The sequence below is a fragment of the Entelurus aequoreus genome, linkage group LG13 (genome assembly GCF_033978785.1).
Source record: "Entelurus aequoreus isolate RoL-2023_Sb linkage group LG13, RoL_Eaeq_v1.1, whole genome shotgun sequence".
Taxonomy (NCBI): Eukaryota; Metazoa; Chordata; class Actinopteri; order Syngnathiformes; family Syngnathidae; genus Entelurus; species Entelurus aequoreus.
The window spans coordinates 29,540,706-29,558,133 of NC_084743.1; the positions used below are offsets into that span (position 1 = coordinate 29,540,706).

Below are 17,428 nucleotides of genomic sequence, written 5' to 3' on the forward strand. Positions count from 1 at the left end.
GGAGATTGGGTTTTGGGCGCAGTTGGGTGTTCCAACAATGACCCCAAACACATGTCAAAAGTGGTTAAGGAATGGCTAAATCAGGCTAGAATTAATATTTTAGAATGGCCTTCCCAAAGTCCTGACTTAAACATGTGGACAATGCTGAAGAAACAAGTCCATGTCAGAAAACCAACACATTTAGCTGAACTGCACCAATTTTGTCAAGAGGAGTGGTCAAAAATTCAACCAGAAGCTTGCCAGAAGCTTTTGGATGGCTACCAAAAGCGCCTCTTTGCAGTGAAACTTGCCAAGGGAATATTAACATTGCTGTATGTATACTTTTGACCCAGCAGATTTGGTCACATTTTCAGTAGACCCATAATAAATTCATAAAAGAACCAAACTTCATGAATGTTGTTTGTGAAAAACAAGTATGTGCTCCAATCACTCAATCACAAAACAAAAAGAGTTGTAGAAATGATTGGAAACTCAAGACAGCCATGACATTATGTTCTTTACAAGTGTATGTAAACTTTTGACCACGACTGTATGTATATGACTATATACTGTATATACAGGTACATATATATATGTATATATATATATAAAAAATAAAAAAATATATATATACATATATTTATATATATATATATATATATATATATATATATATATATATATATATATATATATATATATATATATATATATATATATATATATATATATATATATATATATATACATACTTATACATACTTTTTTTTTTAGTACTGTGGACCAATAAAAAAAGCAAGCGGTGGGCCACACTTTAGCTACCCCTGTGATTACGATACAATAATTGATGGAACACGGTGGCCAGTGGGACATGATGTAGGAATAATGGGTATTGTTAAACAGATAGTGTCAAAGATAGGGTAGAATGACCTGTGATTTACACACTCACCCACTTACACAACCGCGTACACAATACGAGCTGTAAAGAAACACCAAAGAGAGCTAATCACCTCCTCCTCCTGTCATTGTGTCTTCCTCTCTCATTTCCTCTCCCCACCCCCTTTTTAAAGTGCACCCCTTTCAGCCTCACCACCCACTCAATTCATGCATCTGATTCCTTCCTTCTTCTTCTTTTTCCCAGTCGACAAGTCATGTGACAGAAACTTCTTTTTTTTATTTTTTTTTATTTATTTTTTTTTTTTTTTATAATGTCCTGCCCAGCTTCTCAGGCAAATCATATAGCAGATGTAGATGCCCATATCGGCTGTTCAGATTTACTTTACAAAAGAGAAGTGTAGGATACTTATCTTGTTGCCTTATTTGTATTTTGACTTTATTAAATGTATTTATATTATCATTTGGTGCAGCCGGGCCAGAGCAGGAGGGGATAGAAAGAGAGAAAAAGGAAGACAGAGGGGGGAATTGTGGGGACAAGAGGGGGATTAGACAGAGAGACAAAAACAACAACAGCAAACACAACAACAACAACAACAGAGCAACATCAGCAAATACGACATGTACAAATATGATGGTAAAAGTAATAGCAAATAAGCAGTTAGCGAAAATAAAAAATAATACAGAAATGACAATGAGCATTATTACACTAAAAATGGAGCAATATGAATACCAATAGAAATAGTGCTATTGATAATAAACAATACCAATACTTTACCTTTATTATCAACAATATAATTGTTCAAATGCAACAATACATATACGTAATGATAACTTGAGATACGAAAGAATGCAGAAAAATGGAGGGGAAGAAAGAGAAGCAACCTACATTAACCTTGTAGATTGTTATAGTAACATAGGTTAAGCTTTGTCAGTGTGCCATGTGTTATACCCAGTTCACCCTAGGGCAACAACGTTAATATATGTTTGATGAAACGTAATTATGTGCTTGAGTGTATGTGTGCATATGTACTTGTATATGTACAGTATAGTATATGTGTGCTTGTACAGTGAATGTATATGTACAGTATGTGTATATGTGTGTTTGTACAGTGAATGTATATGTATAGAATGTGTATGTGTGTGTTTGTACAGCGAATGTATATGTACAGCATGTGTATACAGTATGTGTGTATAATGAGCGTGCGTGTGGATGTACGAACTTTGAGTGTGTAAATATGTACTGTATTTGTATATATATGTGGGGGCGTAGGTACCTATGTATGTGTGTATGTATGTATGTATGTGAGTATATGTGAATTTGCATGTACAATACATTTGACTCCCAGTGTGTGCGGGAGCCAGAGTACAGAAACTTCAATGTCATCACTTATTGTTAATTTTGTTTTAGTCATAGACCAAAATGTATTCTAGATTTATTAAAACTTTAGTCGTCTTGATAGACTTAGTTTAAGTGTAGTTTTAGTCGACTAAATTTCACAACATTTTAGTCAGCTAAAATTACAGTTAATTTAGTCGACTAAAGCAGGTAGCCTCAAACTGTGGGCTCCATTTAGTGGTATGCCAAATAATCACTTAATTAAATATTTTCATGTAACGTAATTCATTATTTAAGTACAGTGTTTTATCTTCCTATACTGAAACACGGTGTTACTGTTCAAAACTGTGTGTAATGTTACAGTGGCCAACTTAACAATAAAACCTCAGCCTTGTTTGTAAAGATTACTTAGGCCTACCACGCTACTGTATTTTATTGTTGATCATTATGGTAGTAGTGTTTTTTTCTGAGGTGGTACTTGGTGAAAAAAGTTTGAGAACCACTGGACTAAAATATACAGTAAAAAAAGATAACATGTATAAAGTTTCCAAGAAATCACCTTTGTTTAGGCTGCCTGCAAAGCATTTGTTTAAAGGCCTACTGAAATTAGATTTTCTTATTCAAACGGGGATAGCAGGTCCTTTCTATGTGTCATACTTGATATATACGCGATATTGCCATATTTTTGCTGAAAGGATTTAGTAGAGAACATCGACGATAAAGTTCGCAACTTTTGGTCGCTGATAAAAAAGCCGTGCCTGTACCGGAAGTAGCGTGACGTCACAAGTTGTGGAGCTCCTCACATCTGCACATTGTTTACAATCATGGCCACCAGCAGCGAGAGCGATTCGGACCGAGAAAGCGGTGATTACCCCATTAAAAATTGAGCGAGGATGAAAGATTTGTGGATGAGGAAAGTGAGAGTTAATTCAGGATTAGAAGGCAGTGGAAGCGATTCAGATAGGGAAGATGCTGTGAGAGGCGGGTGGTACCTGATATTCAGCTGGGAATGACTAAAACAGTAAATAAACACAAGACATATATACACTCTATTAGCCACAACACAACCAGGCTTATATTTAATATGCCACAAATTAATCCCGCATAACAAACACCTCCCCCCTCCCGTCCACATAACCCGCCAATACAAATCAAACACCCGCACAACACACTCAATCCCACAGCCCAAAGTACCGTTCACCTCCGCAAAGTTCATACAGCACATATATTTCCCCAAAGTTACGTACGTGACATGCACATAGCGGCACGCACGTACGGGCAAGCGATCAAATGTTTGGAAGCCGCAGCTGTGTACTCACGGTAGCGCGTATCCAACTTAAAGTCCTCCTGGTAAGAGTATCTGTTGTCCCAGTTCTCCACAGGCCAATTGGTTCATTTGAATTTCATTTTAAAACACAAAAATGAAAATAGAAAAACAAACTGCTTCTCTTTTATTGTGATGAAAAGCAGTAACAAATTATAAAAAACAGTTTTACCAATCCATTTTTGCGTAACTTTGCCATATCTGTATACCTTCCGTTCATTGTATTTCCAATTCTAAAACGCAAATCAAAAAATACAATTAGGGCCGTTGTGGAGGTTGCCCTCCTGGGGGTTCTTCAGACCACCAAGCACCGACATGAGAGTCCATTTCAGGGTTACAATAGCGTTTTATATTTTCAGCAATTGTCTTCTAGTCTCTTTCTCTCTCGCTCTCGCTCTCACGCCAGCTCCCCTCCAGCTCCTACCACGTCTCTCCTCCTGGCTGCTGCTTATAACAGAGCGACAGGTGATTAGATAACAAGGCCCAGGTTGGCCATCTACTCACCTGTTGCTGATTTCGAGGCCGGTCCTGGCACACTCCGCTTCGCTGCAGGCCCACAGGCCACGTCCCCCTCCACAGCCGTTTTTTGATTTGTATTATATATGGCAGATTTTAAAACAAACAAAAAAATGGTAGATTTTCATTAAAATATTGACATAAAATTGGATTTGGTGCTGTTTTCCTTTTATGTATTTTTATTTTTCCAGCTAAACACAAAAATCTAATATAGGTTCATCCAAAATGCAAAATTGCGTGGTTATGTGTGTGATGACAAATTGAACCGGAAGAAGTATTTGAGCTTTTCCCTTGCGTTTAGCATGTTTTTTTTAGCATAACGGTAACATTTAGTTCAGCAGGAGTTTTATTGTTGTTTTTAAAAAGTGTCATTAAATAGTTGTCCAAATTTTGTTGCAGAAATGAAATGAAAACACAAAAATTGGTCCAAATTTAATGTTTTTGATTCGCATTTAAGAATTGGAAATAGGATGAAGGTATGCGGACCTAAAATACTGCTTCCGGTTCAATTTGTCATAATAAAATTTTGGTTGAACATATATTCGATTTTTGTGTTTACCTGGAAAAATAAAAATCCATAAACGGAAAACAGCACAAAATCACATTTTATGGTAATATTTTAATGAAAATCAACCCTTTTTTTGTATTAAAATCTGCCATATATAATTAAAATCCAAAAACAGTGCTAATTTTGTTTTTTGATTTGCCTTTCAGAATTGGAAATAGAATGAACGGAAGGTACACAGACCTTTCTAGACAGGCTGCATTTAGATTCCAAACAGTGGATGCAGAAGAGTTTTAGGTTTGATAAATCCCATTGTGAGAGCAAAATTATTATATTTGCATTATCTTTGCATATGCGCATATGTTTGCATATTTGCAGTTTTGTAGTCGTCGCGATAATTCGCCTGGTGATGCCGTGGTAGCGTCAAAAGGGAAATGTAATTCTCTTTCTCACAGGTGCACACACATTTACAATGTGGAAACTGTTATATGCATACAGTATTGAGTTGGCGGTGAGATATCAAACTTCCCTATCTCACAAAGAAAAACATCTTGATAGCATCTCCTTTGAAACCATCCCTGTTTTCATAGACTGCTGAAGTGCTGTATTTGGATATAATCCAAGCTTGTTCACCCAAGACGATTTCGTTTCTGTCAATAGTTCCGTCTCATTTTAATTTGTTGGCTAAAATGACAGTTGATTTTGTCATCGTCTTCGTCGAGGTGCTTTTTCTTCATTGGTTATCTCATTTTAGGCAGGTGGAAATAGGTTGTTGGCAATAACTAAAACAAAAATCATTTGTCCATGGAATTAACACTTTGAGAACGGTTTGCAGATACACTATATTGCCAAAAGTATTTGGCCACCCATCCAAATGATCAGAATAAGTTTCAAGTTTATTCACAGTACCATATTACAAATGACAACAGTAGTGAATATCCATTTAAGGATGGTGATAAGTGAAAGGGTCCCCCAGATAAGCTAGAAGTGTTATGATCCGCTGCCCGGATCATATTCCTGTTTACGTTTTCTAGTCATTTGTGTTTTTCTGCTAGTCTTGGACTCCTTTTTTAGTATCTGTTTATCCACCTTCGTTTGTTACCATAGCAACTGATTACGTTCACCTGCCGCGGGTGTTCCCGACGCGCACCTGTTTTTCATGATTGACATTATTATTTAAAGCCTGCCTCCCCAGCCAGTCGGTCTGGCTTCGTAGTTTGTCTTCTCACAACAAGTGACGACTTCTGTTCTTAATCTGGTAACTTTCTAGCTCCCACGCTAAAGGCTCTGTATGTTTAGTGTTTTCTCTAGCTCCCACGCTAGCTCCTTTAGTTTGTACTTTAAGTGCCATGTGCACGTTTTTGTTTGTTTCCAGTATTTGTTATTTCTTAAATAAAAAATTTTTGTACCTGCAAGCTGTGTCCGAAGCCCGTCTGCATCTCTGAGAGAACGAACACCCGCACCCGGTCGTCACAAGAAGAAGCTTTTGGCAGGGGGAAGCACAAAAACGCGATATGACAAACACAAAATAGGAGCACAAAAGCAAGCATACACATACATACATACATTCAACCACGCACAACCCAACAATAATCTACCCCAAAGCCATTACCATGAATTGATTACGTGGACCCCGACTTAAACAAGTTGAAAAACGTATTCGGGTGTTACCATTTAGTGGTCAACTGTACGGAATATGTACTGAACTGTGCAATCTACTAATAAAAGTTTCAATCAATCAATCAATGTGACAATGATAATCCTCTAAGGGAGCACTAGCCATTCACATGAGGCATTAGAGATAGGTGGTTAATAGGTATGATTTCAGTTTCTCTTTGAAGTTGGAGAATGAATACAGCATCCTGTGGCTCTCATCAAGCCGGTTCCAGATCTTTGGTCCCCTGCATACAACACTTCGAGCAGTACAAGCCAGTAGACGATGTTTGCCTGATATCATGTCAGAGTTACGAGTGTTGTGGGCATGCTGGGGACGATAGATAGGAACCAAGCTACTTAGCCTGAAATTCAGCCTGTGGGTGACTTGATAGGTTAGACAAGCATTGTGATAAATATTGAACTCTGTCAGTCTTAAGAGATGATAATTATGGAATAGATGTCGAGTGGGGGCATTAAAATTGGACCATGACAGGGCCCGTACGATTTTCTTTTGCATGGATTCTAATTAGTGAAGGTAGCTAGGGAAGGTGTTACACCAGATGGCATTACAGTGTTTAGATGTGGTTCAAAGAGAGTTTTGTATAGAGTGAGCATAAAGAGGAAGATAATGACGAAGGTGAAAGAACAGGCCAACATATTTGGATAGTTTGTTTAACAGATGGCTAATGTGACATTTGAAATTGAGGTATTCGTCAATGATGACCCCCAGGAATTTTGTGGAGTTCACTCTCTGTATTTCCTGCCCATTGATGTTGATATGGCAGTGCTCAGTATTTTTTCGGTTTTTATTTGAACAAAATCAAATACAATTTGTTTTATTAACATTAAGTGAGAGCTTATTGCATTAGAACCAGGAATCCACTTTCACAAGTTCTGAATTGACAGTTGCTTGTAGATCGAGTGGGCTCCTGTGTGAGGTAAACAAATGTGTATCGTCAGCAAATATTATTTGATGAAAAGTTTCGGAGGAGTTTACGAAATCATTTATGTATAGGACTAAAAGGAGAGGCCCCAAGATGGATCCCTGGGGAACCCCATGATATTTATGGTCATACAGGGTGAGTTGTGATCATTGACGCATACACATTGTTGCCTTCCGTATAGGTAAGAACGGAACCAGTCGAGAGGTACCCCTCTGACACCATAGTGGTATAGCTTATACAGTAAGGTATATATATATATATATATATATATATATATATATATATATATATATATATATATATATATATATATATATATATATATATATATATATATATATATATATATGTATATATGTATATATATATATACATAATGTCGTAAAAGACATGTTCATAACAATATGTAATATGTTCAATGTTTACTGCATTTTGGTCATTTTATGCATTACCAGAACTTTTATTTATTTCCCTTTCCATAGCAGCAGATTTCCGCCAACAAATGTGTGTTCCTACTTCCAGAAACAAACGCGAGTGTGTTCTAGTAATGAAGACTTGGTGATAGACAACAAAGATGACTATTTTTGGACAAATGAAGATTCACAACCTTAACATTTTGAACCTGAATATACGGAGGATGAACTGCTGGTTATAGAAGCCAGCGGGAACAGAGGGTAAAACGTTGGAACAGACGGAAGTCGAAAGGGTGAGGTCGGCATGACCTGACGCAAAATCTAGCTTACCTCTTGCTGTTGCTAGCTTACGGCTAACGCTGTAGCATGCCGTCGCAAGACGATGTGTTACTGCGCTATATAAACAGTTCCTCAGTTTGCTCTTACAAAACTATAGCTTGGCTATTTTACATCCATCCATCCATCCGTTTTCTACCGCTTGTCCCTTTTCGGTGTGTACGCCGCCTTCCCGCCGAATGCAGCTATTATACAGGTTATAAATGATAAATGGGTTATACTTGTATAGCGCTTTTCTACCTTCAAGGTACTCAAAGCGCTTTGACAGTATTTCCACATTCACCCATTCACACACACATTCACACACTGATGGAGAGAGCTGCCATGCAAGGCGCTACCAGCACCCATCAGGAGCAAGGGTGAAGTGTCTTGCCCAAGGACACAACGGACGTGACTAGGATGGTAGAAGGTGGGGATCGAACCCCAGTAACCAGTAACCCTCCGATTGCTGGCACTGCCACTCTAACAACTTCGCCACGCCGTCCCAGTTATGCAAATAAATCAAGCAATGTTGTCTTGTCTAATCATAAAAGATGTAGACGAGGCGAGTTGGCTGAGTTCTTAAAGTTTACTCCACAGCGTGCTCATCAATAACATCCAGCTGCCGACATAGCTACGTTCAACAACCTAAACGGATTTACTGCGCATGCTCTTCACTACTGTGGCAGGCTGGGTAATGGAGTTCTTATGTTACTTAGCTCATAACATCACAATATATACAGTATCTGCCTCAGGCCAGCTAGAAGGCCTTACTGACAACAACTTGTGATCTGATTGGCTATGGCAACTGTCCGTCAAATGTTTGTGTCCGTTCACTTACAGTGCACGGACGCCCGCATTGTTGATTCTGAAGGCCTCGGGCAGATTTGGTACAGCATGGCAACATAAGCCAGCTGAATTCTGATTGGATAAAAACTAGAGATGTCCGATAATATCGGACTGCCGATATGCTTTAAAATGTAATATCGGAAATTATCGGTATCTGTTTCAAAAAGTAAAATGTATAACTTTTTAAAACGCCGCTGTCTGGAGTGGTACACGGACGTAGGGAGAAGTACAGAGTGCCAATAAACCTTAAAGGCACTGCCTTTGCGTGCCGGCCCAATCACATAATATCTACGGCTTTTCACACCCACACAAGTGAATGCATGCATACTTGGTCAACAGCCATACAGGTCACACTGAGGGTGACCGTATAAACAACTTAAACACTGTTACAAATATGCGCCACACTGTGAACCCACACCAAACAAGAATGACAAACACATTTCGGGAGAACATCCGCACCGTAACACAACATAAACACAACAGAACAAATACCCAGAAACCCTTTCAGCACTAACTCTTCCGGGACGCTACAATATAGACCCCCCGCTACCCAAATTCCAAGCTGCTGTTTTGAGGCATGTTAAAAAAAATAATGCACTTTGTGACTTCAATAATTAATATGGCAGTGCCATGTTGGCATTTTTTTCCATAACTTGAGTTGATTTATTTTGGAAAACCTTGTTACATTGTTGAATGCATCCAGCGGGGCATCACAACAAAATTAGGCATAATAATGTGTTAATTCCACGACTGTATATATCGGTGTCGGTTGATATCGTAATCGGTAATTAAGAGTTGGACAATATCGGAATATCGGATATCGGCAGAAAATCCATTATCGGACATCTCTAATAAAAACTCTATAACCCTAAAAACAACAACACTGGAAGGAGCAAAATATGACATGAAGAGAATATGAATATTTTTAGATATTTAGGGAAAGTACTTTTGTCTTTAATTATGATCATGATTTCTGGTTATGTTAGGCCAGCAGAGAAGGCCTTGCTGGCCCTGACTATCTGGTATAAGATAGTTTGAATGAGAATACGTTATTATGTCAAAGGAATATCTTATATTTTGAGCAGGTTACAATCTATTCAGGTTTGGTGTAACCCTGCCATGAAAACAATGTTTTAGCTGTTTTAGCGGGGCCGCTAATCCGCCATCCTGCTGCGAGTACGCCATCAAACGGTAGCAATGTGGATGCAATTATGACTCTTACAGTAGGTCAGTCGGACTCTTTAAAGTTGAAGTGGGTTGGAGAGTTTCATGATTATAGACTTTGCCATGTGTTTAAGTCCGGCATGTTTGTGATTCTGGGATTGAATCTGCCCCTAAGAACTCCACCAAATACTGCAATTTGAACGCAGTGCAAGTACTGTATGGGGCCATTATACCGGTGTTTACAAAAAGGCTTCCGGGATCTCGTATGCACAGATCGCAGCTTCTTTTCAACACCCCCATGAAGAGTAGACCCATGTTTATTCAAAAGGCACTACTGTTATCGTGACACACATTATGGGCAGACGGACGCAAAAGAGGAGCGTATTTTGCAATCTTTTGTTTATTTGCCGAAGCCAAAGTGTTCCTAACATTTCATTTTCCCGGATGCCCTACATTTCTGGCCAGTTTGATGAGTGATAGCAGCAGAAATACATCTGGACACAGACACATTGGTAGAACGGGCAACGTAGAAAACGCGAAAAATTAAATGCGCAGAATCAAACTTTTAATAACTATTCCAAATATGTCTTACACACATTTTTCTCTGGTCTGGTCTCTCTATCCTGACTTTGCCTTCTCTACCGGTGGTCTGATGACTTTTTATTCTTTGACTGATGCGACTAAACATTATTGACTTTGGCTCTGTGACTCAGAGTGTTTTCATTGCTCTTCATTCTTTGACATGCCAATTCCAATTCTATTCATCACCGTCACTTTGAATCTTGCACTCCCTTCTGGAGGACCAGTTATTCTCAAAGTAATAATGTATTTTCAATAATAATGTCATAAACCAGAGGTGTCCAAAGTGCGGCCCGTCGCTATTTTTTTTTACGCTGCCCGGCACATTAGGAAAACACTATAAAAAACAAACAAACACATGAAACAGTGACTTAAAAGAGCAAACGGGAAACGTAACGAGAAAAAGTTGCCACAAAGATGCCTTGCAGGCTGTTTTTTTTTCTTTAAAATGGCCATTGCTCAAAACATGATAATGAATCAAAATCAATGATCATTTTGCAATGCAGTCTGCTGGAAATGATGGAAAGTACTACATAGCAACTGACGCTGTGGTCAAAGTTGGAATTGCCACAAAACACATTTTCTACAGCTATCTGGCGGCTAAAGTGGATAGAGAACCTTTCCCAATTTTGTCACGTTACATGTGTCAGGTAAACCGTGACGAATGGGTCCATATGAATCCCCTTCCTACTGTGTTGGAATTGGGGGTTAAATCACCAACATGATGTTCCATCCCCCTCCCAGGGGATGGAACAAGGGGATAGGTCAAATGCAGAGGGTAATTTCACCACACCTAGTGTGTGTGGTACTTTAACTTTAACTTTATGTTGTAATGGTTTAGAAAATGACAAATACTAAAATAGCCCCCGCATGCCTTCTTTTTTCAGTGTGCGGCCCTCAGTGGAAAAGTTTTTTGTCATAAACAGAAACCTAAAAAACCCCAAAAAAAACATGTTTCCACTTGGTCAATGTATTGTTACCGGAATAAACATGGACTTTAAATTCCATGGCAATGTCTAAGGGCCTCACAAGAAATACAAAAAAATGCTAAAGTATTATGATAACTCTAATAATAGTCTTCTTCAATCAGAAGTTGCCACAACGAGTCACTCGTAGAATTTGTTTGCCTTCATTTTCCCTCACTCTTATTAAATCAAATCAAATCTTAGTATTTTGCTAAGGCATAGTGTTTATGGCTCTCCACACTGCAAAAACTGAAATCTAAGTAAGATTAAATATCTCAAATAAGGGTGATATTTGCTTATTTTCTGTCTGATAAGATAATTCTTCTCACTAAGCGGATTTTATGTTAGAGTGTTTTACTTGTTTTAAGGGTTTCGGTCCTAAATCATCTCAGTAAGATATTACAGCTTGTAGCTGAGATTTTATGACCTATATTGAGTAAAATATGCTTGAAACTAGAATATCAACTGTTGCAAAGCTGTGTCATTAACACTCACAAGTATAAAACTACTTTTTTTAAGTAATCTTTTTTTTTTTCAAGCATGAAAAAAAAAATCATGATGCCGAGCGCATATCATTATGTCAAGATAATGGCACTAGCATTTACTTAATTTAAGAATATTTTTCAACATATTGAGCAAAAAGGTCTCATGTGTTTTTTTCTACCAAGAAAAGTGCACTTGCTATTAGTGAGAATATACTTATTTTAAGGTATTTTTGGGTTCATTGAGGGTAATCTAATTTTACTTGTTTTGGAAGCCGAATTTTCTTGTTCTATTGGCAGATAATTTTGATTTTAAAATAAAATACCCCTAATTTTTATATATTTTTTTCTTGTTTTTGAACACTTGACTTTTTGCAGTGCAATTATAAATGATAATAATAAATGGGTTATACTTGTATAGCGCTTTTCTACCTTCAAGGTACTCAAAGCGCTTTGACAGTATTTCCACATTCAACCATTCACACACTGATGGCGGGAGCTGCCATGCAAGGCGCTAACCAGCAGCCGTCAGGAGCAAGGGTGAAGTGTCTTGCCCAAGGACACAACGGACGTGACTAGGATGGTAGAAGGTGGGGATTGAACCTCAGTAACCAGCAACCCTCCGATTGCTGGCACGGCCACTCTACCAACTTCGCCACGCCGTCCCACCACTATATTGACCAACACAAAAATACAGTAGCATAGTAGGCCTAAATATTCATTAAAAACAAGGGAGCATTTTTATGAATATGAATCCCCTTCCTACAGTAAAAAGTATTTGACCTTGCATTGTCAGAAAAATGTTGTGATTGCACAACTGATTAGTAGAAGTAGTAGTTCTTGTTTTCCCATTAATGAGGAAGAGGTCATTAATCACTGTTGTGTTCTTTCTCTCCGTCTGTCATGGCCAGGTGGTGCTTGACCACATGAGGAGAAAATGCAAATGTCACGGGACATCGGGAAGCTGTCAGCTAAAGACTTGCTGGCAGGTCACGCCCGAATTCCGCGTGGTCGGCTCCATCCTCAAAGAGCGCTTCCACATCGCCACACTTATCAAGGCCCACAACCGCAACACCGGGCAGCTGGATCACTCCCACCACAACAACAACAACAACAACTACCACAGCAACCACCACCACCACCACCACCATCACCACCACCACCATCACGCGCACCGCCGGAGGCCGAGCATCAACGACCTGGTCTACTTTGAAAAGTCGCCGGATTTCTGCGAGCGGGACCTTGGTTCGGACTCGGCGGGAACGCAGGGCCGGATTTGCAACAAAACCAGTCCGGGCATGGACAACTGTGAGACTCTGTGCTGCGGGAGAGGCCACAACATCCTGCAGCAGACGCGCAGCGAACGCTGCAACTGCAAGTTCCACTGGTGTTGCTACGTGGTGTGCGAAGAGTGCAGGATCACAGAGTGGGTCAGCGTGTGCAAATGAAGAAGCACTGGAAAAGTCGAAACAAGGGAAATACAAACTCAACATCAAGATTATCGACCGGGAAAAAGGGGTCTGTGACTGGGACATGTGTGCCCCGGCTCCATTTTTACAGCGGAGCTCCATGTTCTGTTTGGCTTTGCTGGACAGAGAGGACGGAAATGTGCGAAGTCGGCAGAAATGTGCATGTTGAAAAGTGTGTGCACATGCAGTGCAAGCCCAAAGCTGTCACAACTCTGCAAGCATGGATGTTTTGCATAGAAAGCACACTTTCTATCAAGCAATAAAAGGAAAACCGCGGCACTGCACATAGGGACTGCTCTATGAAACCCTTTCATCACAAACAATAACAGCATAAACAACATAGTACATAACATTTTCACGGTATTCTATTGACATATTGTACATTAGCAAACAGACTGGTTCAGCATGAGCATGCCTGGAGCACAGAGATGTCAGGCCAAATTTAAGGGCACTTAAGAAATATAATGTTTGTGGTTTTTATGTTGTTGTTTTTAATGTATTTGCCTTGGACAGTCCATACTTGTATCAGTAAATATTATCATCAGGTACACACCATCTATAAACGTTTCTATAAATCAGGCATTTGGATTAGGTCAGAATTTACAACATTCGATCCCCCGGGTGTTGCGTTCCCGAGACCAACTGCGAATAGTGGAAAAAAAGTAAGTAATTAAGACGACTGTAAAAATATGTATTTTTCCACACACGGCTCGCTGCTTCCCCTCCAAACTCTCCTAGGTAGGTAGGTAGGTCTTTATTGTCATTGCACAAGTACAACAAAACTTTGTTTTCAGCACCAACCCGTTCAAGATTAGACAAACAAACAGTGTACAGGGCAGTGGTTCTTAACCTTGTTGGAGGTACCGAACCCCACCAGTTTCATATGCGCATTCACCGAACCCTTCTTTAGTGAAAAATAAAATGTTGTTTTTTTTCAAATTCAGGACAAAGTTATATGTTTTTGGTAACACTTTAGTATGGGGAACATATTCTAGGTAACAGAGACTTAATTTAGAGTTATTTGGACACTAGGGGAACATATTCTAAGTAATAAAGACTTAATTTAGAGTTATTTGGTTAGGGTTAGGGTCAGGGTTAGAGGGATAGGGTTATAATAAGGCCATGCCGAATAAGGCATTAATAAGTACTTAATAATGACTAGTTAAGAGCCAATATGTTACTAATTTGCATGTTAATAAGCAACTAATTAATGGTGAATATGTTCCCCATACTAAAGTGTTACCATGTTTTTTTACTGGTGCATAAAATGAACCGTGCATGAACATCACCTTGTTCAAACAACAAAACCAACACAGTGCATAAACTCACAACAAATTACACACCTGCAAACCACTCAGCTGTTGCCGTACCCATAATACACCGATAGGGAGAAGTTTGTATTTACACGATGAGTCGGGTGTGTTTTGACCTCCGCCGAACCCCTGAGGCCGACTCACCGAACCCCTAGGGTTCGATTGAACCGAGGTTAAGAACCACTTGTCCAGGGTTACAGAACAGGAACGCTGATGGGTCGCCACAAGGCGCCCCGTAAAAGATGGGACAAAGGTCAACGCTGGGGGAGGATGAGTAAAAAAATACAATCTAGACTGGGCTGGAGTGGGAAAAAACCTCCATAGCAAAGCATGTATACATATTACAACATTTCGAGACTTGCAACAGAGGGGAGGGAGTGGGGGCCACGGTGGCGCGGCTGCAGCTCTTCAGGCCCTGCCCATCCGTCCATCACCCCTAAGGGATTTGCGTCAAGGGCGTTGGATGGGGGTGTGGGGTATGTGTGTGTGGCGTATATTTTTGTGGATGCATGTGTGTGCGTAAGCCTGCTGCGTGTCTCTATTCCGGGGCCTTGATGTCGTGCAGTCGCTAGTCCAAAAGTCAACAACAACAGGTGTGTGTCCATGAGAGACAAGAAGGGAGTTTGTTGTGTCTTCGCCGCACTGTCCTTCGGGAGAGTCTCGAAGCCAGGGAAACAATCCAAGATAGAATGTTTCGTATGCAAGTGAAATTAAAATTAGCTTTTCACTCTAAATTGTCTATGACTGATCATCAACATTCAAAATTCATCCTGCAGGGCAGGCGGTCCAATGTTATCCAAATCACAAGAGTGTCCACTGGAGATGTCTGATAATATCGGACTGCCGATATTATCGGCCGATAGATGCTTTAAAATGTAATATTGGAAATTATCGGTATCGGTTTCAAAATGATCGGTATCTGTTTCAAAAAGTAAAATTCATGACTTTTTAAAACGCCACTGTGTACACGGACTTAGGGAGAAGTACAGAGCGCCAATAAACCTTAAAGGCACTGCCTTTGCGTGCCGGCCCAATCACATAATATCAACGACTTTTCACACACACAAGTGAATGCATTGCATACTTGGTCAACAGCCGTACAGGTCACACTGAGGGTGGCCGTATAAACACCTTTAACACTGTTACAAATATGCGCCACACTGTGAACCCACACCAAACAAGAATGACAAACACATTTCGGGAGAACATCCGCACCGTAACACAACAGAACAAATACCCAGAACCCCTTGCAGCACTAACTCTTCCGGGACACTACAATATACACCCCCCGCTACTCCCTACCCCTGCCCCCTACCTCAACCATCCCCCCCCCCAACCCCACCCACCTCAACCTCCTCATGCTCTTTCAGGGAGAGCATGTCCCAAATTCCAAGCTGCTGTTTTGAGGCATGTTGAAAAAAATAATGCACTTTGTGACTTCAATAATAAATATGGCAGTGCCATGTTGGCATTTTTTTCTATAACTTGAGTGGATTTTTTTTGGAAAACCTTGTTACATTGTTTAATACATCCAGCAGGGCATCACAACAAAATTAGGCATAATAATGTGTTAATTCCACGACTGTATGTATCGGTATCGGTTGATGTCGGAATCGGTAATTAAGAGTCGGATAATATCGGAATATCGGATATCGTCAAAAAAGCCATTATCGGACATCTCTAGTTGTAATCACTAGATTACTTTCGCCGTCTCTCTTCAATTGCCAATTTTTTTACCTGCCGAGAAGGAAGCTAACGAGCACAATCCAGTTTTAAACCCCAAATATGCCTCACACAGTTACAGTACGGAAGGGATTCATATGGCCCCATTCCTGGGTGGATCTCGCGTGAGAGGAAGAGGGGAGGGTTAATCATCTAGCAATGCAATGATGGAAAGTGCCACTCTACATAGTAACCGACTTTGTGGTCAAAGTTGGAATTTCCACAAAACACATTTTAGGATATTTAACATAACAAAGAGTACAGTGCACCCCCTAATTTGTCACGTTTCATGTGTCAGGTAAACCACGACGAATGAAAAGCGTACTTTTAAATGATAGATTGTATAGGTACTCGCCACTAATGAATAATAACGGAAGATGATTGATTGATTGAAACTTTTATTAGTAGATTGCACAGTACAGTACATAGTCCGTACAATTGACCACTAAATGGTAACACCCGAATAAGTTTTTCAACTTGTCCATGTTAATCAATTCATGGTAATTATGGTAATTCATGGTATGAATAGAATGGATTGAAATTGCGGTGGTATGCGGCTCCTCATGTTCCTAGTCTCCTGTGCTCGCGGTCAGTGAACATACTAAACATAATCCACAATGTTGTGATTTCTAACCACTTGCAATCAAATTAAACTTGTTTTCTGCTTTCTGCACAATTCAAGGCCAAATTGTAACTGAAGGTAGGAGCTAGCTAGTGCAGACCGGGCTTTGCCATCTTGCACTGGAGTTACATCGCTACGTCACACTGCACATTTTATGCTTTATTATCATGTATTTATAAGTTATTACTGACTGAGGGTGAGAATTGTGTTTTCTGTGGGCCTCTTTTTGAAGAATAAAATAAGAATAATCTATTTTATTTTTTTTACTGAAAAAATCTACTAATTTACAAGTCCCGCATGTGGGATGGCGAATATTTGGGATCCACTGTCGGACCTTGAGAAATATTGGATGGCATAAATGGTCTAAATTAAATTAAA

At 39.6% G+C, this 17,428-nt stretch overlaps 1 protein-coding gene across 1 annotated transcript in view; it reads left to right on the forward strand.

The window, feature by feature from the left end:
• The window catches only part of wnt10a (wingless-type MMTV integration site family, member 10a), a 104,025-nt gene extending 90,087 nt beyond the window's left edge, over nucleotides 1-13,938 (forward strand). The window contains exon 4 of the mRNA XM_062067643.1: nucleotides 12,836-13,938. Within this exon, the coding sequence (XP_061923627.1) occupies nucleotides 12,836-13,372 (537 nt within the window). The 3' untranslated portion in view covers nucleotides 13,373-13,938. The remainder of the gene's footprint in view (nucleotides 1-12,835) is intronic.
• Nucleotides 13,939-17,428: the final 3,490 nt, after the last annotated feature.